Source organism: Rhipicephalus sanguineus, chromosome 4, assembly GCF_013339695.2.
Source record: "Rhipicephalus sanguineus isolate Rsan-2018 chromosome 4, BIME_Rsan_1.4, whole genome shotgun sequence".
Lineage (NCBI taxonomy): Eukaryota > Metazoa > Arthropoda > Arachnida > Ixodida > Ixodidae > Rhipicephalus > Rhipicephalus sanguineus.
In genome coordinates this window covers 115,071,224-115,099,152 of record NC_051179.1, presented here as the reverse complement: position 1 = coordinate 115,099,152, position 27,929 = coordinate 115,071,224, and the positions used below count along the sequence as shown (strand labels likewise).

The following is a 27,929-nucleotide window of genomic DNA, read 5'->3' as shown; positions in this document are numbered from 1 at the left end:
ATGGCGAGAAGTGACCTCTCGGCCGTGTCTCTGTTGCCGTCCGGAAGAAAGGCTGTGGTCGCATGGAGTAGCCTCTGGGTCATTGTTCTCAACGCCGGTGAGTGTAGATGTGTCCTGTAAGGGACAATACGGTGAATACGACGAACATGACATTCATATATGCATCAATGATTGCGTTGTACTTATGATGGTAAAACATACGTACTGTGCGATAATAAAAACATATTGTTATGCATCCTGAAATATTTACATCTCAAAAGCCACGAGACGGAAGCAGCTGCCGTTTTAAATATACTTTCGTTATTCTTTTCTTCGTATTAAAATCTAGCATCACTAAAACCTGGACTGGTTTGACTTATGCCAGCCGTAAAGCCCTGGGCACTGTTGCCGAGATAATGTTTCGGTATGCTTGGATAGTATGTCGGCATGCATTGCTAACACCTCGGCAACAGAAGCCAAAGCTACGCGGCGCTGGCCTCATTCAAACAGTTTCAGGACACGCTTCGGAGCGTTCGAGTTAAGCTTGCTGACGGCTGTACATGTTAACGTTGAGTTGGCCGCATTACTCTTGCTGAGACGGCGATTCCGCGTTACAAAAAAAAAAAAGATCTATTATTCCGACAACTTCTAACGTCGACATTCTTGATTTCATGTGTCTATGTAGTCTTATTTCGGGCTTCCAATGCAGTGGGAGCCTGGCATTATGGCGCAGAAGGTAAGTGCGCATTTCTTTCTTTTTTTCTCTTCCCATTATCTTCGAATGCCATTCCTACCTTGGCGCATATACAATAGAGATCCACAAAGCGCTTAACAATAAAATCACACAAACGTTTTCCCGCAGCGACAATAAATGGTAGTACAGGCATAAAATATTCGCAAGATTCTCGTAGTTATACTGCAATGTATGCACACATTGGCTACAACGTTGAATATACACCGCCTGGGCAGCCATATATTATACTGAATCTGTTTATGGCTAGGGGCATGTCCGTCCGTCGCTTGCGCGAGAAAACTTAAGTGCCACTAAAATGGGGCAAACCCCACTGTTCTGCACTCGTCGACTAGAAATGACGAAGGAAACACAGAGGCGGCAAACACCAAGTGACAATGTGCACGAAACGCCAAGCGCAAGCGGTAAGTCCAACAAAACAACGCCTGTCACGGCAAACTGCGCAAGCTGCACAAGTTGAAATTTTTAAAGACAATACGCAAAATTCAAGAGGGGCTTTCTGTACAGACATATCGGATTTAGTTGCCGTCGATGGTCCGAAATTCTGTGTCACCTCTGTGTAGTGTGATCAACAGCTTCGCTCGTCACCCTCCGTCACAGAGTCCATGGAATGCCTCCGCAATTAAGCGAAGCTTCTTTAAGTTGTACATTTCGGGGGGGGGGGGGGGGTTGGCGGCGGCTTGGTTTACGAAAAACCCGGCGCCGGCGAGTGTACGGAAACTCCGGTGTGCACGAATAGGCCGTCGAAGGTGCGCACGTCATATGCGTATGTGTACGCGCCGTTCTTCAGTAACGTGATGCTTTCGATCCCGGCGATCAGACGGCTTCAGATATGTAAATGTGCTATTTTTATCGAGGTCAGCTGTAGTTTCACGTTACCGTACTCCAGTGCTGCCTTTCATTGTTGGATTTCATTGTTTCACGCATGACCGTCGTTTTCGTCTGTAGAAAGAGAAGTGTTGCTCTGGTAAGCACTTCGGTGAAGGTACAATCCGCCTCTTTCATTTTCCTGTGCTGCCCTCTGCTGTTGGGAGGGCACATTGCGCAATGCGGTAGAAAGAAAGGGGTAAAAAAAATGTAGGTCAGGCACGCAGACGCCAAGCTGCGCGTGCTCCCACTTCAACACTATGGGAATGGCTCCGTATTCTTTTACTGACGTTTCGGCTCCCACACGCGAACCTTGTTCACAACGAGCCGAAACGTCAGTAAATGTATCTTCACCTTTGTCGGCGCCTGTTCAAAATTTTCCCCAAAGTTTTAAGCCGACGAGACGAGCTTTCGTGAAACCCTCGACTTCATATATGCTTGTTCACTAATGGAAAGGAAGTCTATCACAAAGAGAATTATGAATTCAGAACCTACGTGTCTATTCTTTTTTTCTGTACGATTTCACCATTAAAACTGCATTTCGGGTATTTGTTCCATATTTACGCGCTCTTTAATGTTTAACTGTTAAATAGTAAAGCTTCTGAGCTATCAGACATCGCTAGATCTGAGCTTTGGTCGCCGTATTTTATGAAGTAAATCATTTGAACAAAACAGGAAAAATAAATTGAAAAAAAATTATTATTAAAAGGGTGGTCTTCATTGTGGAGAAAATAGAGCTGTCACGGTAAGTTAACCAAGTGCTCTGAAGCCCGGCCGGCCTTGTTATTGCGTAGCGCATTAGGTCGTTGTTTCTAAAAAAGATCTTTCATTCCCGTGATAAGTAACTTTGCTACATTTTCCCAATATGTTGTCTTCTATCGCTGTACCATTACACAGCATACTTTCGCTTTAGGTGTATATGACCTTCAGATTCATCGACGAGTTTCACGTTCAGAAACACGAATCCTTGTTCCGCTATTGTCAAAACTTCTCGCTTACAAAACCGCTCTAAACAGGCATTGCAGAGTGGGCTAAACTGCGAATGGACACGAAGAATCAGTGCGACGGCTCCTACCAGTCACCAATCGATATCAGTACAAGTGCAACTATTTTCGACAGTTCGCTGGGCCCGATAAACTATATGCACTACAGTGAAGCTTTGCGGGATGTCATCGTTGAAAACGACGGGCACACAGGTATGTGGTGCCATAGGCGTGCCCACAGGGGGGGGGGGGGGGGGGGCGGCCGCCCCCCCCTAATAACCGAAGAGGGGAGGGGCGCAAAATCTGCCCCATGCATTGACCCCCTGGTCATCTAAGAGAGAGGGGAGGCGCAAAATCTGCCTCGTACATTGACTTACAAGGGGGGGGGGGGAGGCTGGGGAGGCTGCGATGAACCTTCGCCCCCCCCCCCCCCTGGTTGGGAACCCTGCGCACGCCTATGTGTGGTGCGTCTTGCAGCTGAGTTGCATCGATCGTAAGAAGGCATTTTTAACAGTAGCTCTTGCGGGCAGTGAGAATATTAGCATATTTAGAACAGCTATTGGGGAATATAAGTGCGGCAGCGACGTAGGTGTGAGGGATTGCAGTCCAACTTTTGGCCTTTGCTTTAAAGAAGTTCAAAGCTGGCCCTTTATCATAGGTCACAACACGAGTTGTTCGCACGAGAGGGAGATTGTGAAAGGGAAGCGTTTCTGGAATCAAGGAGGGTGGCATCAGCTAGGATACCCAGGGGCTTCTTTTTGTTATGCCAAGTGGTGCGATAGTTGATCCATCCTCTTCTTCTCTCTCTCTCTCTCTCTCAAAGTTCTTCAAATCATTGTGAACTTGTACTAGGACATGAAATTTACTTTCTGTTGGAGGTTAACAAATAACCTTCGCGCTGGGTTGTATTTATTCAATGATTATTCTGAGCGAATAGCTAAGCCTATAGATATCTTTAAGTACACTTGTACTGATGTCTGGAAATATGACTCGGCTAGTAGATCGCTGGCTAAGCGATATTACCTGCCGGACGACAAAAAAGATAACTGTCAGAGAATCACACCTTTGTCGCTGGTCACTGAGCCAGATTGTGCACGCCGATGGTTTAGAAATGAGCATGAGAGATGTTTTTATTACACCACCTCACAACAGACGCCAGGTGGTCTACGAGTTGTGGTGCTCGATTGCTGGTCGCGGGATCCAATCCCGGCCGCGCCTGCATTTTGTATGGAGTGAAAATGCTTCAGGCCCATTTACTTCAGGTTTAAGCGCCCGTTAAAGGACCCCAGGTGGTCGAAATTGCCGGAGCCCTCCACTACGCCGGCCCTCATGTTCATATCGTGGTTTTGGGAGGTTTAACCTCAACAATTATGTTATACACCGCCTTATTTACTCCCGTGCACTGCTAAACCTTTTTTTTCACAATAACAGTGACGGTCACGCCGACGGAAAGGAAGCAAAGCAGCTCTAACTTTAGATGGTCTGCCCGGCGTCTACAAATTCAAACAGTTGCACTTCCACTGGGGAGACAAATCCAGTGCAGGCAGCGAGCATCGTGTCGATGGTAAATCATTCGCCTTGGAGGTAAGTCTTGCGATAAATTCTGGTTGGAAGCTGCGATTGCTGTGTCGCAACCTAGGTTAGCAAGCGCTTCCATTTCAAGTTCCTCATGGTTGAATTGGTTGCAGATTCTGTATTATGAGATATGGAATGCCATAATGGTCATCAGACTATAGGGGGCTCGGGAAGAAAAAAAATGGAGGTTTCGCACATCCAGAAGCAATCACAAACTATCTTGCTCTTCTCGCTTCACGTGCTGCCTTCTCACGCTGTGTCGCCAGCTTCGTCCTGCTGGCTTATTGGCGCGGACATCACTTTGGCAAGAGCTTTAGAATCGCAGCTTCATAGCGAAAAAAGAAGTCGATAAAGGGGGCTAAATTGGCTTGTTGGGTACGCAGGAAAAAAACATTAACGCAGCTGGCACTAAGTCGCTCTAGGCTGGGTCACAGCAGAGCTGGGGGGCACCTAGCTGGTCTTGCTTGGCTAGGCTTTTACCGACTCCTTGCCATACTACACTATACATGGCTATACTCTGTTCCAGAAGTTCTGTGCAGCACTGTGGAAGCTACAGGCCTTCTCAACCAATCAGGAGGGCGAGCACATCTAAGTGTATCCTTCCGCGCCCTGTCGTCTGCTAGCGGCGAGCGCTGCAGCGAAAGCGGCAAGGGCGTCTCGGGACACTGTGCAACTGCGCAGTGAGATGAGCTGTAATTGTGAAAGCGGTTAAATATTCTCCTCGGCACCGTAAAAGCGCGCGTCTTCGAGATACTTGCCCGATATCGCACGGGTGAACCAGGCGCCGCCATTTTGACTAAGGAGTGACCAAATCTGCCACCGCGGACTAATCACAACCCAAGACTGGGTCCTCGCGGCGCTGTGGACGCTCGGGCTGTGCGGACTACTCATAAAAGTTTAGACAGTGTCGGACCATTCCTTCGTACTTTATAAGTAAAATAATAACACATACGAGCCACAACAGCGTTATTTCTTTCGTCATTTGCATGTTTAACACGTACAAGCAAGAACTCTTTCTTCAGTATCATGGAGCCACAAAAAGTGTTTTATACAGAAAATGCGACAAAATCGTCATACAAATCACAGCTACAACACGCAGAGAAGCCTTCAAGTAAAAATCCTCCGACGAGACCGCTTGCAAAAGTCATGAGGACAAACAACGGGCTACGTATATGGGGCACTACATCTCGCTTCGCAACAACCTGCGCTCGAGGGTCGTGTAGCCTTGGCTCTGCTGCACGGAACTTCTGGAACAGAGTATGGGCTTGCTCTCCTTTTTTTATCTGTTTTTTTTTTTGTATGTTCCTTTCTATTCCTTTCTTTCTATACCTGCAGGCAAACCTCGACCGTAATAGCTCTGCTGTAAAACTCTTCTAGCGCGTATATACCACAGAAATTGGGCAAATCCTGCTACTAACCACACTGATCCACTAAAAATTAACAAGGGAACATACGGACGGCCAACACCGATTAGGCGCCGCACGTTTCAGCGTCTCTTGTTAACCATCTGTACCGATCGCTTCGACGGTGATTTAGCGCGTGCCGGTTCATGATGATGATCATTTTCTATCTACGACGCACGGCAGACCTCGATCATAACAGCTCTGCTATAAAAGCACATTTAACAACACACAGATTTGCGTAGTGTGAAACGCGCATTTTTAACACGAAAGTGTTTTATGCCGGGGTCCACCAAGACTTCGCTGACGCATTTCCGTCACGGAAATGATGTCGAAAAATTTACACGATCAGATCGCAAAGAAAAAAAAGGTTCCGCCAACGGGTATTGAACCCATGACCGCTCGGTCCGCAACAACAGCTGCCGGGCACGCTATCCACTGCGCCACGGTCACAGACTCTAGGGGCTTTACAAATGCGCCTTTTATATCTACCACTCTCCCAGTCGGCGAGGTGGTGTTGCCCTCTGGGAGCGGTCAGGTAAAGTAATTCGTCATTACTGTGGCCTCCGCCATTAGCACCTTCAACGCGTTACACGTCCGTCCCATTCGGCGCGTTTTCGATAGAAGTTCAATTTTGCCAATGCCTTACACACCGCGAGGTGCCGACCTTCGCCCAAGCGTCGTAAAAGCGTCGGCCTCGCTCATAGCATCACGCTAATACAAACCAAAAAACCCGCATTTCCCCGAAGGGGAGTATGAGGAAGTGCGAAGCACGGGGTGATGCTATGAGGGGGCGCGCGCGACTAAACTGCAGAGCCGAGCGAAGGAGACGGCAGCGAGAGAGCACGCGCCAGCCGACCCACGGAGGTCTGGCCGTTTTTAAGTGCAAAAACACTTTTACTGATGATGATGATCTGTCTTCCGAACTCGTTCCAAAGAACCCGCAACGCGTTCAACTTGTTGGCGGCGTTGCGCACGCCCGAGATGGGGCTCAGGTTGTTGTCGAACCACAGTCGATCGCACACCGCGCAGCTATATCCGAAGCTGCGGTCCAGAAAGTCTCGCTTGAAGCGCGCGTCCGGCCGATCGAATTCGAGGGCCCGCGCTCGCTCACGCATCGCGCGTCCCCGCGCCAGATCGGCTTCGGGGTGCTCGGCTCGCTTCGCACTACACTGTACTTCGCACGCTTTCGTTCGGCGTCTCGCCGCCGGCCTTCATCACCACAGGCAATGCGCGGGGCGCGCGCAGCCACGGAGCGGAGGGCGGAGCGCGCGCAGTCACGTGGGGCGTGACGTCGCTGCGCCGTTGCTACAGACGCTCCTCTCCGCTCCTCGCGCCGTTGCTATGGGACGGCGGATTCAGGGTCGCTTATAAAGTGCATTCGCACTTAAAATGGCTCTGCGACGCGCGCCTGCCTCACCTGGCTCTAACTCCGCGCTCACGCGCACGCCCCGAGAAAAATCGCGGCCGGTCTACCGGGGCGGCACGACGCGCTTTGCGTTTCCCTCTAGTGCGGCCGTGGTGTTCAATCACCTTTTAACATACCGCGGGACGGCGACCAAGTTCTGCGTCTAATATACGACGCTCTTCTGGCTATCACACCTCGTTCTCTGATTACGCTTTTACCGTTAACTACTACAGCTACCACAAGGGTTTGTTTAATCATTTATCATGGACGTTAGTCGTCGGGATGGAGATGTACCACCAATCATTAAAGTGGGTGCATACACGTTAAAAGGTGCCATTAGCTGCCAGACATCAATATACATTGTGCAAACTCTCTTATATCAATGTACAGTAAACATTCAGTTACTTCTGTAAGGGCACCCTTTACTTTCGTGTTATTCCCATTCCTATGACGGAGGGATCAACCATGTTTTTCCATGTGTCCTCTCTTTTGCCTGAACGATAGAAGGGGAATCGATCAAAGGTTTGTATCTTGATTCGAGCCACCGCGGTGATTCTGTGGTTACGGTACTCGATTGCTGAAACGAAAGACCTGGGTCCAGTTCCGGCCGCGGCGCTCGCACTTCGATGGAGGCGATATGCTAGAGGCCTGTGTACTCTGCCATGTCAGCGCATGTTAAAGAACTCCCGGTGGTCGAAGCCCTCCACAATGCGGCTGCTCTCATAGGCTGAGTCGATTTCGGAATATACACTTCTTAAACCAACCGACCGTTTTTAGATGCGAAGTATCTTAAGGCGGAGCTCAATCCGGTGGTGGTGGTGGTGGTGGTGGTGTGCGGCGTGACCACCCTTACTGCGCATGTGCATACCCTCTCCGCACACCTCCTCTCCACTCACCCTCTCCACTGTCCCTCTCCCCTCCCCCTCTCCACATTCCCTCTCCACTTTCCCTCTCCACTCCCCCTCTCCACTTCACCTCTCCCCTTCCCCTCTCCCCCTCCCCCTTTCCACTCTTCCTCTGAAACGCGGGCTAGACATGCCGAAATTCTCTCCTGCGCAACGCCGCGATGAGCTCGAGCGCATGCGCGTCCCCTCCGCTTCTCTCTCCTCTCCCACGCTGCCCCCTCTCGCCCGCCTGTCGACCGCGTTCCCCGCTCGCCCTGTGAGAATTAACGGCCAGGCTAGATGGAAGATACGACGCGCGTAGCGTCCCTCTTCGCGTTCCACGACGCGAGGTCGGTAGCATGCCCAACGAACGCCAACGGAACGCGATCGTGCAAGTGCTCCGGCTTCGCATCGCCTCATGGTCCCCTTTAGCGGGAGATGGTGTAATTTTTGTAGTCTGATTCCTTTGTTCGTAGCCTGTAGTATGTACTTACACTCTGCTTAATATTTACGACCATAAGCTTTTTTAACCTTCGTCCTTCCTGTAATGGCGAATAAAAGATATAAAAGGAAATACAACCATGCCGCTTTACTTCACCCTGGCCCCATTTAATTCGATAATCTGTGGCATGAAAATAACGCAGTTCTAGTAACGGTTCCGGATAGATGCAAACGGAACGGATAATTCTGGCGGAACTCATAAGACGGCAATCGTCTCAATTTTCGCCAGAGACCAGGATTTCGGGGATACTCTGTAAAACTTGATTTCTGGCGGCACGCGGGCTGTTCTTTAAAAGCGCAACGTTAATTCCGCTGCATTTGATTTCTGCAAACTTAAACCATCGGTACTGCTGGATGTGGTTGTACCTGGACCGAAGCCAGGCGGTAATGTCATGTCGCGAAGATCTGCAGCGCGAAGGGTCATTTTCGCATTCTTTTAGACTGCTACGCCACCACACCGCTGGTCCTCTCACTTAATCTGAAAAATGCCAAACACCATATGCGCGAAAATCTGCGCGACGGCGACGAGCGACGCGCCGCAAATACCTTCGCTCAATCTGTCGTTTACTAAACCAAGCCCAATTCACGCGATGGCTTCGGCAGCGAATTTGTAGTGTTGCTGGCACGACAGCGGCTGCTCTGTACTGAAACTGGCGTGACGTCAGCGGTATCTAATGTAAAGCAATATGTTTTAGATGCGAAGCAGCTCTTTGACTCACGTACGCCGTACGTTACGTGCGTCCGTACGAATGCGCCGCGACGCGTTCCCGTCGCCGTAGGTGTTGGAGCGTTGCCAAGTAGGTCACGCCACAGCTTTGCGTTGACGTCACGCTCCCCTCGCACGCTTCCCTCGCAGGTGCGCGCTGACATCACTCTCTCCCTCACCCGCAGCATGCTCGCCGTAGCGCCCGCAGCTGCCGGCTGCTCCGCCCGCTCGCAACACCTCTGAACGTGTCACTTCTCTCTCGCTTCACCCGTGGTAGTCAAGGCGAAACGCGCGCCGGCTCCGGTCCAGCGCCCGTGTCTCGACTCTGAAGAAACAACGTCGACGAAGTCTTGCCAAACGCTTTAATGAAACTTACACGAAACCCAACCCGCCTCCCGTGTCTTTGCGTTTCAAACAAACGTTTACTCGAGTAAACGCTACACCGAGTTTCGCTTCAAACCGTTCTTCCAGCACCCGTGTTGACGCCCGTTTCAACCGGGTCAACGCCGTGCGCACCGCTGCTGCTTCGCATCCCATCAGGGTTCCCTTCGGGGAGATGGTCGAAGTTTTTTAGATGCGTAGCAGCTCTTTGACTAGCCTGTGTAACGCTGTCCGTCCGTCCGCACAAACGCGAGGCAACGCGCTTCCCTCGGCGCAGGTGTTGGAGCGGTGCCAAGTAGGTCACGCCGCAGCTGGGCGTTGACCTCACGCACCCCTCGCACGCTTCCCTCGCAGGTGCGCGCGTACGTCACTCTCTCCCTCACCCGCCGGAGCACCCGCAGCTGCCCGCTCCAACGCCCGCTCGCCTCCCGTGCCTGCGTTTCAAACAAACGTTTACACCAGTAAACGCTACACCGAGTTTCCCTTCAAACGAATCTTCCAGCGCTCACCGCAGCACCCGCGTTAGCGCCGTTCAACCCACGACGCCACCCGTGCGCAACGATGCTGCTTCGCGTCCCATCAGCGTTCCCTTCGGGGAGATGGTCCAATTTTTTCGTTCATCAGCACCTAATTAAAAGCCAACGGACAAAGGCATAGGGGTCGTCATTTGTAGTTCTTCACTGTAGCGGAGTAGCTATGGCACAAATGGAGAGGAATTAAAGTTGACGGAAACAAAGCTTGCCGTCGGAAGGTTCCGAACGTGTACCAAGCGTATAACGTTCGCATAAACGTATGATGCTCTACTAATTAATGGCGCGATCATTCCCTCGTCTACTTTAATGGATATTTATTTACGTGTCAGCCTGGCATTGTTAGAGCGCCACTTGTAGCCAAGGCGCCGAATGTGAAACATGCCTTTTTTTGCGAGTAGACCTGACATAGCCCGCGATACTTCTGCGAGCAGTTGCAGGGGGGGGGGGGAGATTCACTGCAGCACACCCTCCCGGAGTTGGTCAAGTCCGCAAGTGAGAAGCTTCACAATGTTCGCAAAAATCAAAATGACGAGGGGACGTGCTTCTGACAACGGCCTGTCTGTAGTCACTGCCTTTCCGGAGTTACACGTAAGTAGGTCTTGCAGTGCAACTTATGTGGCACTGGGCCCCCAGTATGGTAAAAAAATCACAGCATATCCACGGGGTGAATGATGATGAGTGGGGCGAAGCTACGGAGGGAATCATCTGTAAACCGTGAAACTCTTCCGTGAAATGCGCCCAGTACATAATATAAAGAGTGTGAAACATCGTGTATATATTAAACATCAAACTTTTATTGTACTGTTGGTTTACGTGGTCCCTTCATTATCACTTGTGATCGGTGAAATGCAAGGAAGAAGTCCGCTCCCGAGCGAAAGAGCGACCGCATTCCCCGCTCGCCCTGTGCGAATTAAAGGCAAGGCTAGAGGGAAGACAGGACGCGCGTTCCACGACGCGAGGTCGGTAGCATGCCCAACGAAAGCCAACGGAACGCGATCGTGCAAGTGCTCCGGCTTCGCATCGCCTCATGGTTCCATTTAGCGTCCCAAAACCAAATATATTGCTCAAGGTGTGCCTTGCGTTTTTCGTAGAAATAATTTCTTTATCATGTACATTAAGACGAAAAGTTGAAAGCTCACTAGAGTGTACGCCCGCAAAGTATGTCTTTTAGTGTGATTTAACTCTCGTACGGCAGGGTCCTCGCGCCGTTGCCGGTCCACCTCGCCCGTTGACGATCGGGCGAGGTGGCTACATACAACTACTACTACTACACTTTAAGAAAAACATCTGGCGTTCTTTCGTTCTGCTTTACAAAACATCTGGCGTCTTTCGTTGGTTTATTTCATCAATCAACGGCGTTTTGAACAAAATTTTTATTGTTTAATCACGCACAGGAGAAATCTCACCAGGCACTACCTTGGAGGTAAACAATGGCTGCTAATGGGAATGAGAGACAGAAGAAGTCGGCTTTTAGCTAACACTTACACTTCTACTTCTACTAACGTTTCCTACTGGAACATGCCAATGGCTGCTAATGGGGAATGAGAGACAGAAGAATTCGGCTTTTAGTTAACGCGCACGCTGCGAATTTTTTATTGTTCAACAACGCACAGGAGAAATCTCCCACCGGCACCACCTTGGAGGTCAAAGCGTAAGACTTGTTACGGACTACTACGATGACGACGATTACGAGGGACGAACGGGTGCCGCCTTAAGGAGCTTCGCTCCTAAAAACCTGCGTGGCAATAACTCAGAACATTAAACACCAACGCGACAGGTCCAACTTAGCAGAATGCACGGGGAAGACTTGGCGACACCCTTGATTGATTAGGGAGCCCCAACCCCCCTCCTGCTGCCCCGCCCTGTGGGCACGCCTATGACCATGACTCAACCTGGAAACCGTTATAACTTTAGTCCGAAGAAAGGCGCACACGGCCCTTTTAGTGTACCAATGCGTCACGGATTTACGCGTGTCTAGTGTTTTAGAAGCTTTACTTTAGGAAAGACACCTTCGCAAATGTGTTATGCTGTATTTCTAAAGATTGCTCTTCTCAGTATCCTTCCATTCCACATGTACACAAACGCGCAGAACCCTTATAGCCAAAATTGAAAGATGAGAAACAGGACAGAAAAAAATGTTGGGGGATGGCAACGATACCTCGTGAATCTGAGCGACGTGGGTCGCAATGCCGGAGTCAAGGAAGCCACGAAAAAAGTGGCCGCTGAGGTGATAAAAGGCCCGTATAACACTACTCGATACTCCGCAGTGTATTGCTAGTGGAGCTTCCGGCAAGGCTAAAAATGAACGCAATTGCGGAAGTGCACGAGACGCAGTGGAAATGAGTGCGATATGTCTCCATACATGCAGCTCGCGAAGGAGTGCCTGAAATTCCGTCTTTCGGAATTACATCTGGCGTCTTTTGTTAAGCAGCTGGCGTCTTTTCGTTTTGCTTTAGAAACATCTGGCGTCTTTTCGTTTTGCTTTTAGAAAATATCTGGCGTCTTTCGTTGGTTTAGTTCACCAATGAACGGCGTTTTGAACAAATTTTTTATTGTTTAATCACGCACAGGAGAAATCTCACCAGGCACTACCTTGGAGGTAAACAATGGCTGCTAATGGGAATGAGAGACAGAAGAAGTCGGCTTTTAGCTAACACTTACACTTCTACTACTAACGTTTCCTTCTGGAACATGCCAATGGCTGCTCATGGGGAATGAGAGACAGAAGAATTCGGCTTTTAGTTAACGCGCACGCTGCGAATTTTTTATTGTTCAACAACGCACAGGAGAAATCTCCCACCGGCACCACCTTGGAGATCAAGATCTGGTACCAGCGTTAAGACTGGTTACGCACTACGACGGGGACGAACGGGTGCCGCTTTAGGGAGCTTCGCCCCTAAAAAATGCCCTCACCTCCCCGAAGGGAATCGTGAGGAAATGCGAATGCATTTCTTTCGCCGAGAGTACACGGCGTAGTAATTCTAATGGCGCAAAGCTGGACACATCGACGCGCAAAGTGTCTCCCTTTGGGCGCCTCTTTCAACGAACGCTTCCTACGTGCGTTCGTAATCACCTCAGGGATGTTGCCACCGCCTTTAATGCAGCACAAACGCGTTTAGAACGCGCTGTTTTCAGGCTGCCAAGGCAGCACAAACGCTACAAACGCGTTTCAAACGCACTGCATTGAGGCGGTGGCGCAGGGAGGAGAGAGAGCGAACGGCGAGAGAAGGAGCGGCGAAGCACTGCACCTACCCTTTCCTACGTTCTTTCCACACACGCAGGAGCCAGCGCCCTCTAGAATATTTTCAGGCCTGCTCACTACTCCGGGCATGGCCCCTGACGTCAGTCATTTTTGACCCTCGTCTCCTGCTGAGTAGACGTGCGCATGCATGCTCACGCCGTTCGAGAGAGCAGGATTGCTAAGCCTGACGAAGCCTGCCGTGGTATACTGGTGTTTCTTTTGGCATCTGCTTGAAGACCGTGGTCTGCGTTTGTGAAGTGCTGCGTGGTGATGTGATGTGCTCGTTCACGGAATGTTGTACACCTGCGAGCTCTCCCAATGGAGCAGTGCTGTGGGTCCAAGTGTCGCCGATATTGGCGATGTACCGAAGGTTCCAGTGGTTTCATTCTCCCAAGGCGACCAAAAAGAGAAATGAGAGCGTGCCGTTCATCGGGATGACATCGATATGCATTCTCTCCGTGATTCAAAGGTATGTGTAGTCTATGCTACTTGCTTTTCAGATGTTTTAAAGGCACCACACGTTCAGTTATTTCGAATAAAATAATGCCGTGTGCACTTCTGACTTGTTAGAGTAAGCCTTTACATAAGGCACATTTAGCTGAGCGTCGCAGACGCTCACCCCTGCGATGATGTAGCGTCTCTAGAGAGTGCATAGATTTCCCGTTTTTGACGAGCGCGTCCTGCCGAGACGCGGTGAGTTTGGCTGCTAAACGACGGCGAAACGAAGTAGACGCACCTTCATGCTCCAATCAAGCGACCTCACAAGCGGTGCGAGAGATGCGTTTTGCGTTCCGCTGCTCGCACCCCGAACTCATAAAAATGGAGCAATAAACGCGTGTGAGAGTATATTCTCAGAAGAGGCGTTTTTTTCCTTCAGGGTCGGTAAACATTTCGCTATTTTCGCTTAGCACCGCAGGCTTCTTTTGACTGAAAAACGATAAGCAGTGGCGGTGCGTGGCGTCGTGCATCTGTTTTGTATACATAGTATTTCTGAACGGTGCTCCGACCACTTTTTGCGGTATTATAATTATGCGCCAGTCTCGCCAGCACCTTCGCCTAATTTGTTTCCTTGAAATGTGTACTGCTGCAAGTCAGCCGAATCGAGATGCCTGTAGACACCTCATAGATTTTGTTGTTTTGTAACTGAGGAAATAAGGATCACAGTGGAGCGGAAACCCTGTGATAAACCGCTTTCTTAAATGGTTTTCAGGTGTGTGAGCTCGATTTCAAACCAGAACACTTAAGGACGACTACCAAGTACACCGATCCAAGAACCGGCAGGACAGTAGTAGCTCCCATGGGGGCTACTCGGCTGACTCTGGACCTCTGGACGCAGTGCCGACAATTTTTCTCAGTTTACCAAATAAATAGGAACAGTTTCTGCGCATCTTATGGACAGTGTGACGTGTGTGCGTGTGTGTGTGTGTAGAATGAAGTATGAATCAAACTTGCCTTATTTATTTCGTCACTTTTCGGGACCATCAACCTTCGCATTTATAAATCGGTCACATTTTCGATAGCGCACAATCTTTCCTTATTTTTTAAGTGGGATAATAAGTCGCTTACAGACCAATCACCAAAGACTCTAAAGCGTAACACATTCCTTAAGCCAGCGCCAATCCCGACGCAAAAGGCAAAATAAAGCTGTTACGCATGTAAAACTAGCCGCGAACGCTTTATCATTTCATAGGAGACGATAGTGGCAATGGCTTCACTGTCTCCCGCGCGTTCGCTCGCTCGGTCAAGACGCGTGACGTCACGGCGGCAGTGAGCAGGCCTGAATTTTTTTTCTAGGTGGCATTGCAGGAGCTCCCGCGATGCGAGCGCCCTCACACGCCAGAGCGCGCTCCTCCTCTCCACTCATTCTCCCCCACTCCGCCCGCTCCACCTGCTCCGGTTGCTAGGGGTGAGGATAAGCGCGCGCCCGCAGCTGTTGCTATGGGGAGAGGGAGTGAGAGCGGAGAGGTGTGCGGACACCGGCTGTGTTCCAATTCTGGACAGCATCGTAGACAGTGTACGCTGATAGCTTAAGGCTGTTTCACATGCCGCGATTGCAGCGAAGGAAATCGCTCGGTTCGCTCTATTCGCAACCGCCGCTAATAACGGTTTCGTTTCACATGGACCGCGAATGGTCTGCGATTTTCGCTCTGCGACTGGCGCGGCGCGCAAAGTTGCTTGCTGCCGTTGTTCGTGGCAGACACTGCACAATTTTCGAATGTAATGTAACAATCTGTGTGTTACGATATTCTTAAATTTTTATCACCGGTAGCGAAGAGAACGCCTGTCTTGTCATTTAAAACACTTTACAATCTAAATTCACTTGAAAATACGCAACAACGGCCATAACCAAAACAAACTCGTTGGCGCAATTTCGACGGCTCGGCCGGGTCGGCACAATTTCGACGGGTCTCGACTGGAAAATCGCTCCGCCGCTGCGAACAGAGCGAAAAATTTCCAACATGTTGGTCGCTCGCCGCTGACCGCTGCGGCGAGAGCGATCGGCCTTTTTTTTCACTGCGAGCGAATTCGCAGCCTGAAAATCGCTCTGTTTTGTGTCATGTGAAACGGCCTTTAGAAGACAGCATCGAGGTCATCTTGTCCGACAAATGGAACGCGTCTAGAAGACGTCTACGCGACGTGATGCCACCTAGCGTCGAGAAGAGAAAGCTAAGTAAAACAAACGTAAATGTTCTTTCTTTAGCCTCTTTCGTGTTCAAACCTATGAAAAAATTAACGTAGCTTACATTGAACGCCTGGAAAAGCGCCTACTGGTGTACAGACGACCATACCGGCGAGATCCGAGCTACGCGAGCATTGCGCTGAGCCGCCATCTTGTTTGGACAGCAAAGTAGCCTGCATCGTTTTTGTCTTTCTCGAAGCTGTCTATTTTGCCGGCTACGCGAGAACTGGAATGGGACTTAAGATGGCCGCTGTCCACTTAGCTGTCTATTTAGCCATCTACGGTGAGTATTGGAACTACAGTGGCTAGCCACTGTAATTGGAACACAGCCACCGACGCCTGACATAGCCCGACTAATGGCTTCTTCGGCTGGCGGCACTCGTGGCGTATTCTGCGCACTCGTGCGGTGCCGTACGTTCGTCTGGGCACTACGCGTGCGGTGCCGCATGTTCTGCTGGGCCGGCCACGACACGAGTTCACGCCACCGCGCCACCGTGGAGATCGACAGTGGAGCGGGGTGCAATCCAGTCGTTCAGCGCGCGCTGGCAGACGACGCGGTGACGTTCCATCAGTTGCAGGCGCAATTTACAGCTGCGCTGCAGGAGAACGCGGGCGGACTGCAGGTAAAACACGCGTGCGCTGTAAAGCGTCCGGCCGTGATCACACACGGCTACTTTTGCTGTCAGAATTTTACTGGAGAGCGAAGACGATGTAGAAACTGCTAACCTTCGTCGAGTTTGTGCAAAACTCACGCAGCAAAAGCGCGTGGAGAACAGACGAGCACACGCTGGACGCACAGCATCTCGCAAGCGTCGCTAAGCGTCTCTAAACGAATAGCAAACGGTGCGTCCTTTTCCTATTCGCGCTCCGCACCAGTGGTATCAACAAGCAGAAGAATGTGCATTACTGTGTTTTAGCAAGTGTTTTACAAATGCGTCAAGTACAGTCGGACAACTCCCGGGTCACAGCCTAGTTCGGTCGAAGCAATTCCGCGAGAAGTGCCTCTAACATGTGATCGCCGTCTTTTGGCTTCCAGACTTACCGTCGAGCAGCCTCCCCCGACGTGCTTCGACCATTTGGGTCCTTAATAAACCGTAGGAAAAAAAGAACGACCGTCACATGTGAAATTAGTGACAGACTGCGACCTGTCGGCATGTGTTCCGGCATATAGACAAGTTTCCATCAAGCTTGAAATGTTCTGCTTACAACTGAAACTTCGTTCCAGAGTACCTTTTCGCTCGATTTATATAGCCGTACGCAACGCACGATGCGCCCAACAACGCCCGGACGCCACCACGCCAGAGATCGGCTGGAACATCTATGCGACCTCTGCAACATGCGTTGCGGAAGGTGCGCTTTCTGCCTATGGCAAAATGGCGGCGCTCGGCTTCAGGTGTGGGCGCCTCCTCCGCTCCAACATATTTTATTTTAACCTCCTGTGCATTAATCCTCGCGCCTGTCTTACCACACTCCCTGCTTCTTTGTGCCTCTTATTTTGGATACCACCGGTCGCGAGCCGGCAGCATGCTGAGATGTTGAGACTCAACATCTCAGCATGCTGCCGGCTCGCGATAAGCCACGCAAGCAACGCACGGTTCATGTTCGTGGGACGTTCAAACCAAGGTCAATCTAAATAGGTCGCGAAAGTCTGAACGAAAAGTGATCGGAAACCTATTGCGACAAACATCAACACCCGCGTGACGATTAAAGCGCTACTAGGTGAGGGTGGGACAAATAATGAAAACAAAAAAATTAATTAAACGTTTATTTTCATTAGTTTTAATATTATTTGTCACGAACTGAATTAGTAGATTACTTTAATCAAACTTTAGTATTGGGTATGTGGTTGAGTGGCCAATTTTTTTCGTTTATTTTCAGAAACAGCGGGCACATGCAGGCAGTCTGGTAACATGGGCCAACGGTTTTGCGCATTTTCAGATGCAAATGGCGTCGCTCGTTTTTGCGCAGTAGGTTTGTGCCTGTCGTCCGTAGGTGATTTCCTCGCATAAGCGTTGTTTTCTAGTCGTGGTACTTGGCAGAAGGTAATATAGCCCATCGCAGCCATCGGGAACCGTTTCAGTGACTGTGGTTTGCCAGCGCACGGCCGGCGTGCTGTCGCCCTTCGGGACGATGAGTGCGCCATGCTACGCGAAGAAACGCTGCGCTGTCTACGAATGCAAGAGCTACACGTGTGCAAGGTTTGTGTGCACGTTGAATTATTATGCTACTTCTGATTTCTGTGTTATATATTTTGGGGTAATATCCTGTTCAACTGCAATATTTCACCAATAAAATACACCTTATTTATCAAATCTGTCTTTGTCGTCTTCCCGTTATCTTGCAGGCTTCCAATATGGAGCCGTCATAGTGATAAGAAAAAGAACGTGCAGCTATAAAAAAAAAGTAAGAAGCGGCGCCCTGTCAAAAAATTTCATAATTTCGCGCCATCGCGTTAAAACGTGACGTCATTTCCGCTTCCGGTTGTGACGTCATCTTTTTCTTTTTTTTAATTCTGTTTGTCCCCTCCTCACATAGATGGCGACTGTTGCAACAACTAGCCGCCGGCTTGACACGTGGGCTTCTACGGAAGTTACGCTACCAGTTTACATATACCTTGGTTCAAACCACGAAAAAACAGGCGCTGGCAAAGAACGAGTACTAATAACACCCCAATCTAATGCTCGATGAAAGCTTCAGCGCAAAAAATGCTGCGTACATCCACCAAGGATTGAATACTAGAAGCTACCGCCTAGGTCACTGAAATGCTACTCTTCACCACCAACCGACGGTGATAAGGTGTGTTCGTTTATTCCAGGCATTGCAAGAGCGCCGTAGAGCACCGTCACGTCGACGGAAGTACTAGATGGCGCCCTCACTTTTCCTGTTTTGGTCAATAGCCAACCAGCGCGCACCAAAGGCGATACTTTGGCGATCGTCGCCTTTTGAAAATGCGGCCCCAGTTCACTCTTCATGCACCACATTGTTTGTTACTATCGCAACGGCTTCATCATTACGTTGGAAAGAAGGGGCAACATTGTATGCAAGCTTCCCGTACGTAGGATATTTCAGTTCATTTCATTGGGGCGCGATCAAACGTGACAGGGCAAGCGAAACGTGGTCAGGCGACCCCGCGAAAATTAAGTTGAGGGTAGGCCTCCATTTTATTGTATTTTCAGTGTTCTAGGCTGAATAACTTCGGACTGCGTGCCCCTATCGCTGCCGTTCTTCACTAATCTGTTCAGCCTTCAGTCTAGCAACCCTCAAGTAAAAAAAAATGTAAAACAATGAGGTCGGAAAAAGTGTCAGAGGGTCCCTTTAGGAACTAATGGTCCGTCGTTGCAACCAAAAACATTAAGTTCAGCTGAGTAGCTATCCCAAAATCCCTGACGAAATTCCCCATGACGTTCAAGTTTCTGTCTTAAAACAACCTATACAAACGTGGGCTTTTATGGGAAGTAAGTTATCTGAAACTCTCGAGAAGGGTGTGATTTCACGAGAATGAGTAAGCGCTATTAGAGGGAACATTTATGCAAACTCTGTGTGGGAAGGACAGAGGCGGCCGTGGACGGAGCTGGCATTTTATTTTGTAGCGTTAGCTACACTTGCCTAGCCGGAGCCGATTTCGCGTGGCTCGTCATGAGCCGTGCTGCGCATGCGCGAGGATCAGTGATGTCACACAGCTGGCTCACCGCAGCCGGCATCTCACGCGCTCTCCGCTACCGCCGTGCGCGGCTCGCCGCTGCTTGTCTGTGCGTTCTAGACGAGCGGCGTCGTAGCAGCGGCAGACCAACTGGCGCCGGCGCGCGCGCTGACTCCGCCACCGCCGCGCACGACTCGCCGCCGCCGGTCTGCGCTTTCCAGAGGAGTGACGTCGTAGCCTTGGCAGACGTATTGGTGCCAGCGCGCGCGCAGCTATTCTCCTTGGCTGTGCAGTCGCCGTCTGACACTGAGCTGGAGCCGCTTGATAGCGCCTCTGACTGGCGTTTGCAGGTGGGTAACGCCATGGAGAAGGAGAGCGCAAATGCTGCTCAACGGCGCAGAAGAGCCGAGAAGCTTATCTCATCGGATCCCGAAGTAGTTGCCTGGCAATTAGCGGTTCAGCGTACGAAGAATGAACAGAAAAGGGCTAATAATCCTAGACAATATGGAAAGCTAAGAATAATCAGCTGAACCTTTGCTAACGCTATGTATATCCTGGCATCGCCGAGCTAAGCCACTGCAAATTTTTTTTAGGCTGTAACCGAGTATAGTTGTTCGTGTTCATTAATGCTCGCACCCGTCTTACCACACTCCCTGCATCTTTGTGCGTGTTATTTTAGATGCACCTGGTACACATCAACACTGCATACGCCAGCACAGAAGAGGCATACAATCACCGTGATGGCCTCCTAGTTGTTGCTGTTCTCTTCAAGGTAAGATTTTGACTTGCAGCCTCCGCAATTTCGGTACGGTGTAGTTTACCTGGAGAGGTACTATAATACCTTAGCAAATACAATATAAATACGGCCAAATGAGCAGCCCAATGAGTCTGGTGTTTTCGGACATAATATTAATAATCAATCAATCAATCAATCAATCAATCAATCAATCAATCAATCAATCAATCAATCAATCAATTATTTAACGTGCCCAGGAACAACCGTGAGGTCTTTGTGCAGGCGCACGCAAAAAAATCAATAAAAATAAACAATACAATACAGACAGTCTTCAGAAATAAAAAGAGCAAAAACACGTAGACAAAGAGAAATGAACACAAAAGCGGAGCAGCAAAATAAGACAATATGAGAAACATTGAAGGCGAATAAAAAATTAGATTGCACATATACAGCTATGCGGAAAGACGGAGAAGGGAAGACTTTGTACATTGTGCCATACTATGTCAAAACGGTGCAAAGCTCGGATAAAAACAATGATTGTGGACTATGAAAAACGTCAAGATCAAGAAAATTAATATTATAAAGACTTTGTATTCTGTGAACGGTAGAGTGTTGGAAGAAGCAGGCGGGTACATGAAACGGTCTGTTCTCTCTGGTTAACTTACGCGGAATTCGAAAATTAACACAATTGAGACGTACAGGGCAGGATATGATACCGTCGCCTAGCTTGTAAAGAAATAAGTGATCAGTACGATTTCGTCAGCGGTGAAGTGATGGCAGTGATAATGATTCAGCAGTATTTGAACTAGATCCAGAGTCATTTTTAGCGAAGCGATGGCTATATATGCTGAGGAATTTTTTCTGGACTCGTTCAACGGGGTTACCGCTGGATTGAGCAATGCCATTCCATATCACGGACGCATACTCAAGTAGTGGAAGACATATTGCCGTGTACAATTTCTGTAGGGCCATGGGAGACCTGAATTCTCGAGATATTCTACAAACACATCCGAGAGAACGAAGGCCCCGCATAGCAGCACGCTTAACGTGAGAAGAAAAGTTTAGCGCGCTGTCAACAACAACACCAAGATAACTGATTTCATAAACATTGCATAACGGCACAGAATTGACAGAGTATTGAAATGACACGCTAGATGTTTTGCGAGTGATAGACATGAATTTTTTCTTCGAGGTATTTAGAGAAAGGTTATTGCCGCTGCACCATTCGGAAAAAGAACACAAATCTGACTGCAGCAAGCGACAGTCGCTAACTGAATGAATTTCCTTAAATATCTTGATGTCATCGGCATACAAGAGGAAAGAAGAATTACGAATGGCAAAAGAAACATTATTAACGTAAATTAAAAATAGGAGTGGGCCTAATACCGACCCTTGAGGGACCCGCTAGTCACTGTATACAAAGAAGAGGTTTGGCCATTTACGGCAACATAACAAGATCTATTGAGCAGATAGCTGTGCAAGAGATTCACAATCGACAAGTCAACGTCAAAGTTCGCAAGTTTAACCATAATCAGTGTGTGGCTGACTACGTCAAAAGCCTTGCTCAGGTCACAGTAAATTACGTCAACCTGTCCTCTCTGAGAAATAGTTGTGGAGATCTGCGTCATGAAACTAGCAAGATTTGTGGTAGTTGAGCGGCCATCAAGAAAACCATGTTGATTTGGAATCAATGAGTTTTTCACACTAAAAGACAATATTTTGTGAAGAGCCAGTTCTAAGATCTTTGATGTGGTACATAGTAGAGAAATCGGGCGATAATTAGAAACATCTGTCTTAGAGCCCGACTTAAATGCTGGGAAAACACGAGCAGTGTTCCACATGCTAGGAAATGTGGAAGTGTCCAGGCAGTTATTGAATATCGTAGTCAGTACCGGGACAAATATACTACCATAAGCATTCAGTATGGCGGAGGGGATGCCATTTGGGCCACATGATAAGGATGGTTTTAAGCGCTTAATGCATTCGCTGATAAGATTTTCATCCAGCGACAAAGCACTGGATGAGCTAACTGCCTTGGGCTGTTGTCTTAGAGTCTGAGGCCTTATAAACGGATGAGAAATGTGTGGCAAAAGAGTCAGCGACGGCATGCACTTCTACCCCATTTGAGTCTAGTAGTCTGAAGGAATCTCCGCTTTTGCTAGGCCGTTTACGTACATACTTCCAAAACTCAGCCGGCCTGTCAGAGGCGCCTTTTTCTAAGAATTAAATGTACGAACTATGATCCTGTTTATATAGGCGTTTAGAGAGAGTTCGAAAAAAGCTGAACTCTTCCTTCCACTCGCTGGATGGAGAAAATTTAGATTTCCTGTGTGCGTGATCTTTATGCTTCAGTGCACTGATAAGTTCAGATGAGAACCAGTGGGGATATTTACGTTGTTTAGGTGTATACTGGGGAATAAAATCAAGCATGCTGCTCAGTACAAGCTCCGTAAACCGATCAACCTGGTCATCAACATTAGGTTTGTCAGTAACCTGTGACCACTCAACGGTGGACAAGTGACGATAGAGGCCCGTGTAATCACCTCGCTTGAACGCAAATCTTGGAGATTTGTTTACGTAACTGCTGTAGCTCGTTGTTTCGGCTGATGCATATAATCTTACGTTAAGTGGTGGGTGGAATTTGTCCGGACGTACAAGAGAGATGTTGGAGCGGGAAACTTCAAGGGGTTGATCGTTTGACACACACAGGTCTAAGACGTTGCCACTGGAATTGACGACTGAATTATGTTGCAGTAGGGAATTAAACGCCAGAAAGTCCAAGAGCAGGCTGCACTTTTTCTCTGAGAAGTGATTGTAATGAGAAAAGGTAAGCGTGCTCCAGTCAATTCCAGGTGCATTGAAATCCCCAAGAACAATAATTCTGTGCCCACTATGAGAAGATATCACAAGTTCAATAGAAGACATGACATCGTGAAACGAGGCAAGGGAAATGCTGGGCGGTAAATAGAAGCATCCAATCAACAATTTTTCACGGCGCTCAAGGTTGATTTCTAGCCAGATCGATTCTTCGATAGTTTCTAGGTCTTTCCGTCTAACGAATAATAATAATAATAATCAAATCAAATCAAATCAAACGTTTATTTAATGTGCCCAGGAACAACCGTAAGGTCTTTGTACTGGCGCACGAAAAAAAAACAAAAAAAAACAAAGGAACATTCATAATAAAATATCAGGGATAAAAAACGTTACAAAATTGCACATATCCAACTATGCGCAGGCAGAAAAAAAATATCAACAGTGTACAAGGCTATGTAAGTACAGTGCAAAGCTCGGAGCAGAACAACGACTGGGAGCTGTGAAAAACATCGAGCTCCACAAAGTAAGCATTGTAAAGACGTTGTATCCTGCCAATGGTCGAATGTTCACAGAAGCAGGCGGTTACATGAAAAGGTCTATTCTCTCTGGTCAGCTTACGTGGAATTCGGAAATTAAGACAGTTGAGCAGTACAGGGCAGGATATGATACCATGCACAAGCTTGCAAAGAAATAACAGATCAGCGCGATTTCGTCGGCAGCAAAGTGATGGCAATGATAATAATCCAGCAGCGTTAGAACGAGATCCAGAGTCATTTCTAGCGAAACGATGGTTGTAAATGCTTAGGAATTTTTTCTGGACTCGCTCAATGGCGTTGCTGCTGGAATTAGGAATGCCATTCCAGATCACAGATGCATACTCTAGTTGAGGAAGACATAGCGCGGTGTACAATTTTCGGAAGGGCACAGGAGAACGGAATTCTCTAGCCATTCTGCAAACACAGCCTAGGGTGCGAATACCCCGCAAAGCAACACGCTTAACGTGAGCCGAAAAGTGTAAGGTGCTATCAAAAAGAACACCTAGATCATTGATCTCACATACCTTACACAACGACACAGAATTGACAGAATATAAAAATGGCACACTAGATGTTTTTCGAGTGAAACTCATTACCTTGGTTTTTGAAATATTTAGGGAGAGGTTATTGCTCCTGCACCATTCAGAAAAAGAACACAAATCAGATTGCAGCAAGCGACAATCGATAACTGAATGAATTTCCTTAAATATCTTTATGTCATCGGCATACAAAAGCAAAGAAGAATTCCGAATGACAGAAGAAACATCATTAACATAAATTAAAAATAGGTGTGGGCCCAGTACCGACCCTTGAGGAACCCCACTAGTAGCTTTATACAAAGAGGACGTTTGGCCATTAACGGCAACGTAACATAATCTATCCAGAAGATAGCTATGGAGGAGATCCACAATTGAAGAATCAACATCAAAGTGTGCAAGTTTATCCACAAGCAGCGAATGGCTGACAACATCAAAAGCTTTGCTAAGGTCACAGTAAATAGCGCCAACCTGTCCTCTCTGCGAAATAGGCGTGGAGACTTGCATCATGAAACTGGCAAGATTAGTGACAGTTGAGCGGCCAGCGAGAAACCCATTCTGATTCACAATCAATGAATTTTTTACATCAAAAGACAATATTTTGTGAAGAGCAAGCTCAAAGATTTTGGATGCGGCACAAAGAAGGGAAATAGGGCGGTAGTTCGAGACGTCACTTTTACAGCCAGACTTAAACACTGGGAAAACACGAGCAGTTTCCCACATGCTAGGAAACGTTGAAGCATGCAGACACTTATTAAATATGGCAGTCAATACTGGGACAAGTATACTGCCATATGCTTTTAGTATGGCAGAGGGGATGCCATCTGGGCCAGCTGAAAAGGATGGCTTCAAGCGCTTAATGCATTCTGAAATGGAATCTTCATCTAGCGACACAGCACCAGCTGTGCCAACTGCCTTAACCTGTCGACCGTTACTAGCTACAGAGGCTGGAGACTTATAGACAGATGAAAAATGCATGGCAAAACAGTCAGCAACGGCATGAACTTCTACTCCATGTGGGTCCAGTATCCTGAAGGACTCGCCACTTTTGCTCGACCGTTTGCGCACATACTTCCAAAACTCAGCCGGCCTGTCAGAAGCGCTTTTTTCTAAAAATGAAATATATAGACTGTGATCCCGTTTATAAAGGCGTTTACAAAGAGTACGAAAACGACAGAATTCTTCCTTCAATTGAGTTGATGCAGAACGTTTATACTTCCTGTGTGCACGATCTTTATGTTTCAGTGCACTTATAGGTTCTGATGAGAACCAGGAGGGATATTTACAATGATGAGGTGTATACTGGGGAATGAACTTGCGCATGCTGGTCAAGATAAGCTCCGTAAACTGATCGACTTGATCATCAACATTGGGTTTGTCAGTTACCAGTGACCAATGTGTGGTGGACAAGTCATGGTACAAGCCAACGTTGTCACCTCGCTTGAAGGCAAATCTGGGCGTTTTGTCGATTTTTCTGGGAAAGCTTGGTTTTTCTGGTGAAATACAGAGTGTTAGTTTGAGTGGTGGGTGAAATTTGTCAGGACGAACAAGAGAGATGTGAGAGAGTGATACTTCGATAGGTTGATTATTAGAAATATACAGATCTAAGACGTTACCACAGGAATTGGCAATACTATTGTGCTACTGTAGGGAATTAAAAGCGAGAAAATCTAACAACAACAACAACAACAACAACAATAATAATAATAATAATAATAATAATAATAATAATAATAATAATAATAATAATAATAATAATAATAATAATAATAATAATAATAATAATAATATCTGGGGTTTAACGTCCCAAAACCACGAAATGATTATGAGAGATGCCGTAGTCGAGGGCTCGGAAATTTCGGCCACCTGGGGTTCTTTGACATGCACCTAAATCTAAGTACACGGGCCTCGATCATGAGTGAGTGAGTAATACTTCGTTGAGTTCTAGTCCGAGTGAGTCCGGTTATGAAAAATTTCAGTGAGTCCGAGTGAGTCCGGTTGAGAAAAACTTCAGTGAGCCTGAGTCCGAGTGAGCCCCAAGCGCAAAATATATTTGTTGAGTGAGTCTGAGTGGTCTGAAGTAACTCAGACTCACGGCTCGATCTCAGTCTGAGTGACTGAGTGAACCGGACTTACTCGGACTGGAACTCAACGAAATATTACTCACCCGAACTAACTCAGACTCACGGCTCGATCTCAGTCTCAGTGAGTGAGTGAGTGAGTTAGACGACCAGCCTCTATCAGAAGAAAGACTACTACGCCATCGTCCGGACATAACGTCGCAGAAGAAGGCTTTACAAGCACTACTAGCCTTCCTGCGATCCACTGGCCTGTCAGAGCGCCTCTGGGCGGAACACTCTTGTGTGTATGTGTGTGGTTGTGATTGTTTTTTTTCCTTAATATTTATTTTCTCTCTCTCGCTTTAAACCCCCTATACCCAGCCCCAGTGCAGGGTAGCATACCGGATACAAACTTGTAGTTAACCTCCCTGCCTTCCTCTGCTCTCTCTCTGTTTCTCTCTCTATGTGCTAACGGACTCATGAGTCGACTCACTCAGACTAACTCAGGCTCAGATAGAGCCGTGAGTCTGAGTCTGAGTGAGCTCCACATTTTCTGCCGACCCATGGATATGCGCGATTTTCCAATAGTTCATGCTCTCTCGATCGTGGGCTTGTCGGCGATCAGCCGTTTGTGATACGGCAATCTGATCCTTTAACGAGGTCCATTGTCCTTTCACGTCGCCACACTTCACTGTTTTCTAGACATGAATACATGGTCGTCGTTGTCGCGTGTAGAAGCTGAAGTGTTGCGCTGCGAAGCACGTGGAGGAAGGTCCACTTCCCGGCATGGAGGAAGGAAACCGAATGTCCCCGTTTACAACGAAAACCTCACCGCAACGCTTTTCCTAAGGCTCAATATCGGCACTGCTTTCAGGTCGAAGCACGCGAGAACCGGGCACTAGGCAATGTCGTCAAAACCCTTCGTCAGATGAATGAACGAGTCGAAAGGAGAGGGAGGCTGTCTCAGCTCGCATCACTCGCAGACCTGCTCCCGCAGAAGCCGTCGTTTTCCTATTTCTACCGAGGCTCTCTCACAACGCCACCCTGTGCCGAGGCGGTCATCTGGGCTGTACTCAAGAACTACGAGAAAATAAGCGAATCACAGGTGAGTGGCAAGATATTTTTCAACATTTCTTCCTTTAAATATTCCACACCGATGGGAATGTAGGGTCCAATAGAACTAGCTGTCCCCATACACATTTGATCATTTTTGCACGAGACAAACGAACAAACTCCACCAAATCGAACGGCGAGAAGAGACCGATATGTACAGTCGGATTCACACTTGTGTAGAGCGGTCGAGCGCGTGGCTGTGGACGCTGGCGCCGACCGCAGCTGCTACCTTGCGCAAGCTACAAGCTTCCGTTCATGCTTCAATTACAGCAGATGGGCCCAGCATGCGGTACGAATATGTTTGGTAGCATTACGGCGTCGTTCTCTGAATATTTTTGCAAAACACTGCGGCTGAAGCAGCCGACTGGCTGCTCCAGACCAGTCTGGAGACAGACAGAAGTACCAACTTTCCAGACAAAAGTACCAACTTTCCGCTGTTAGAATGCCAGCTTTTATGAGCCATTGGTTTTTCTTCATTCCAGCTGGAAGTATTCCGTCATCTACAAGCTGAACGCACTCCCAACGGAACTCTGCGCCTCGTGAACAACTTTCGGCCAAGCATGCCACTAAACGGACGCCACGTCTACAGAAATTTTCCGTAA

At 48.2% G+C, this 27,929-nt stretch overlaps 1 protein-coding gene across 1 annotated transcript; it reads left to right on the top strand.

The window, feature by feature from the left end:
• On the top strand, nt 1-27,929 carry LOC119388960 (carbonic anhydrase 1). Its single transcript, XM_049415313.1, has 6 exons — nt 1-97; nt 2,614-2,793; nt 4,034-4,164; nt 20,209-20,301; nt 27,089-27,319; nt 27,810-27,929. The coding sequence occupies exons 1-6, from the start codon at nt 1-3 to the stop codon at nt 27,927-27,929; spliced, it is 852 nt and encodes a 283-aa protein (XP_049271270.1).

What these genes read in the sequence shown, in the direction of transcription:
- LOC119388960 (XM_049415313.1), top strand. Translation starts at nt 1, where the DNA reads ATGGCGAGAAGTGACCTCTCGGCCGTGTCTCTGTTGCCGTCCGGAAGA. An exon ending in GGTCATTGTTCTCAACGCCG is followed by an intron (nt 98 to 2,613) that starts GTGAGTGTAGAT and finishes CGCTCTAAACAG; the next exon opens with GCATTGCAGAGTGGGCTAAA. An exon ending in GTAAATCATTCGCCTTGGAG is followed by an intron (nt 4,165 to 20,208) that starts GTAAGTCTTGCG and finishes GTGTTATTTTAG; the next exon opens with ATGCACCTGGTACACATCAA.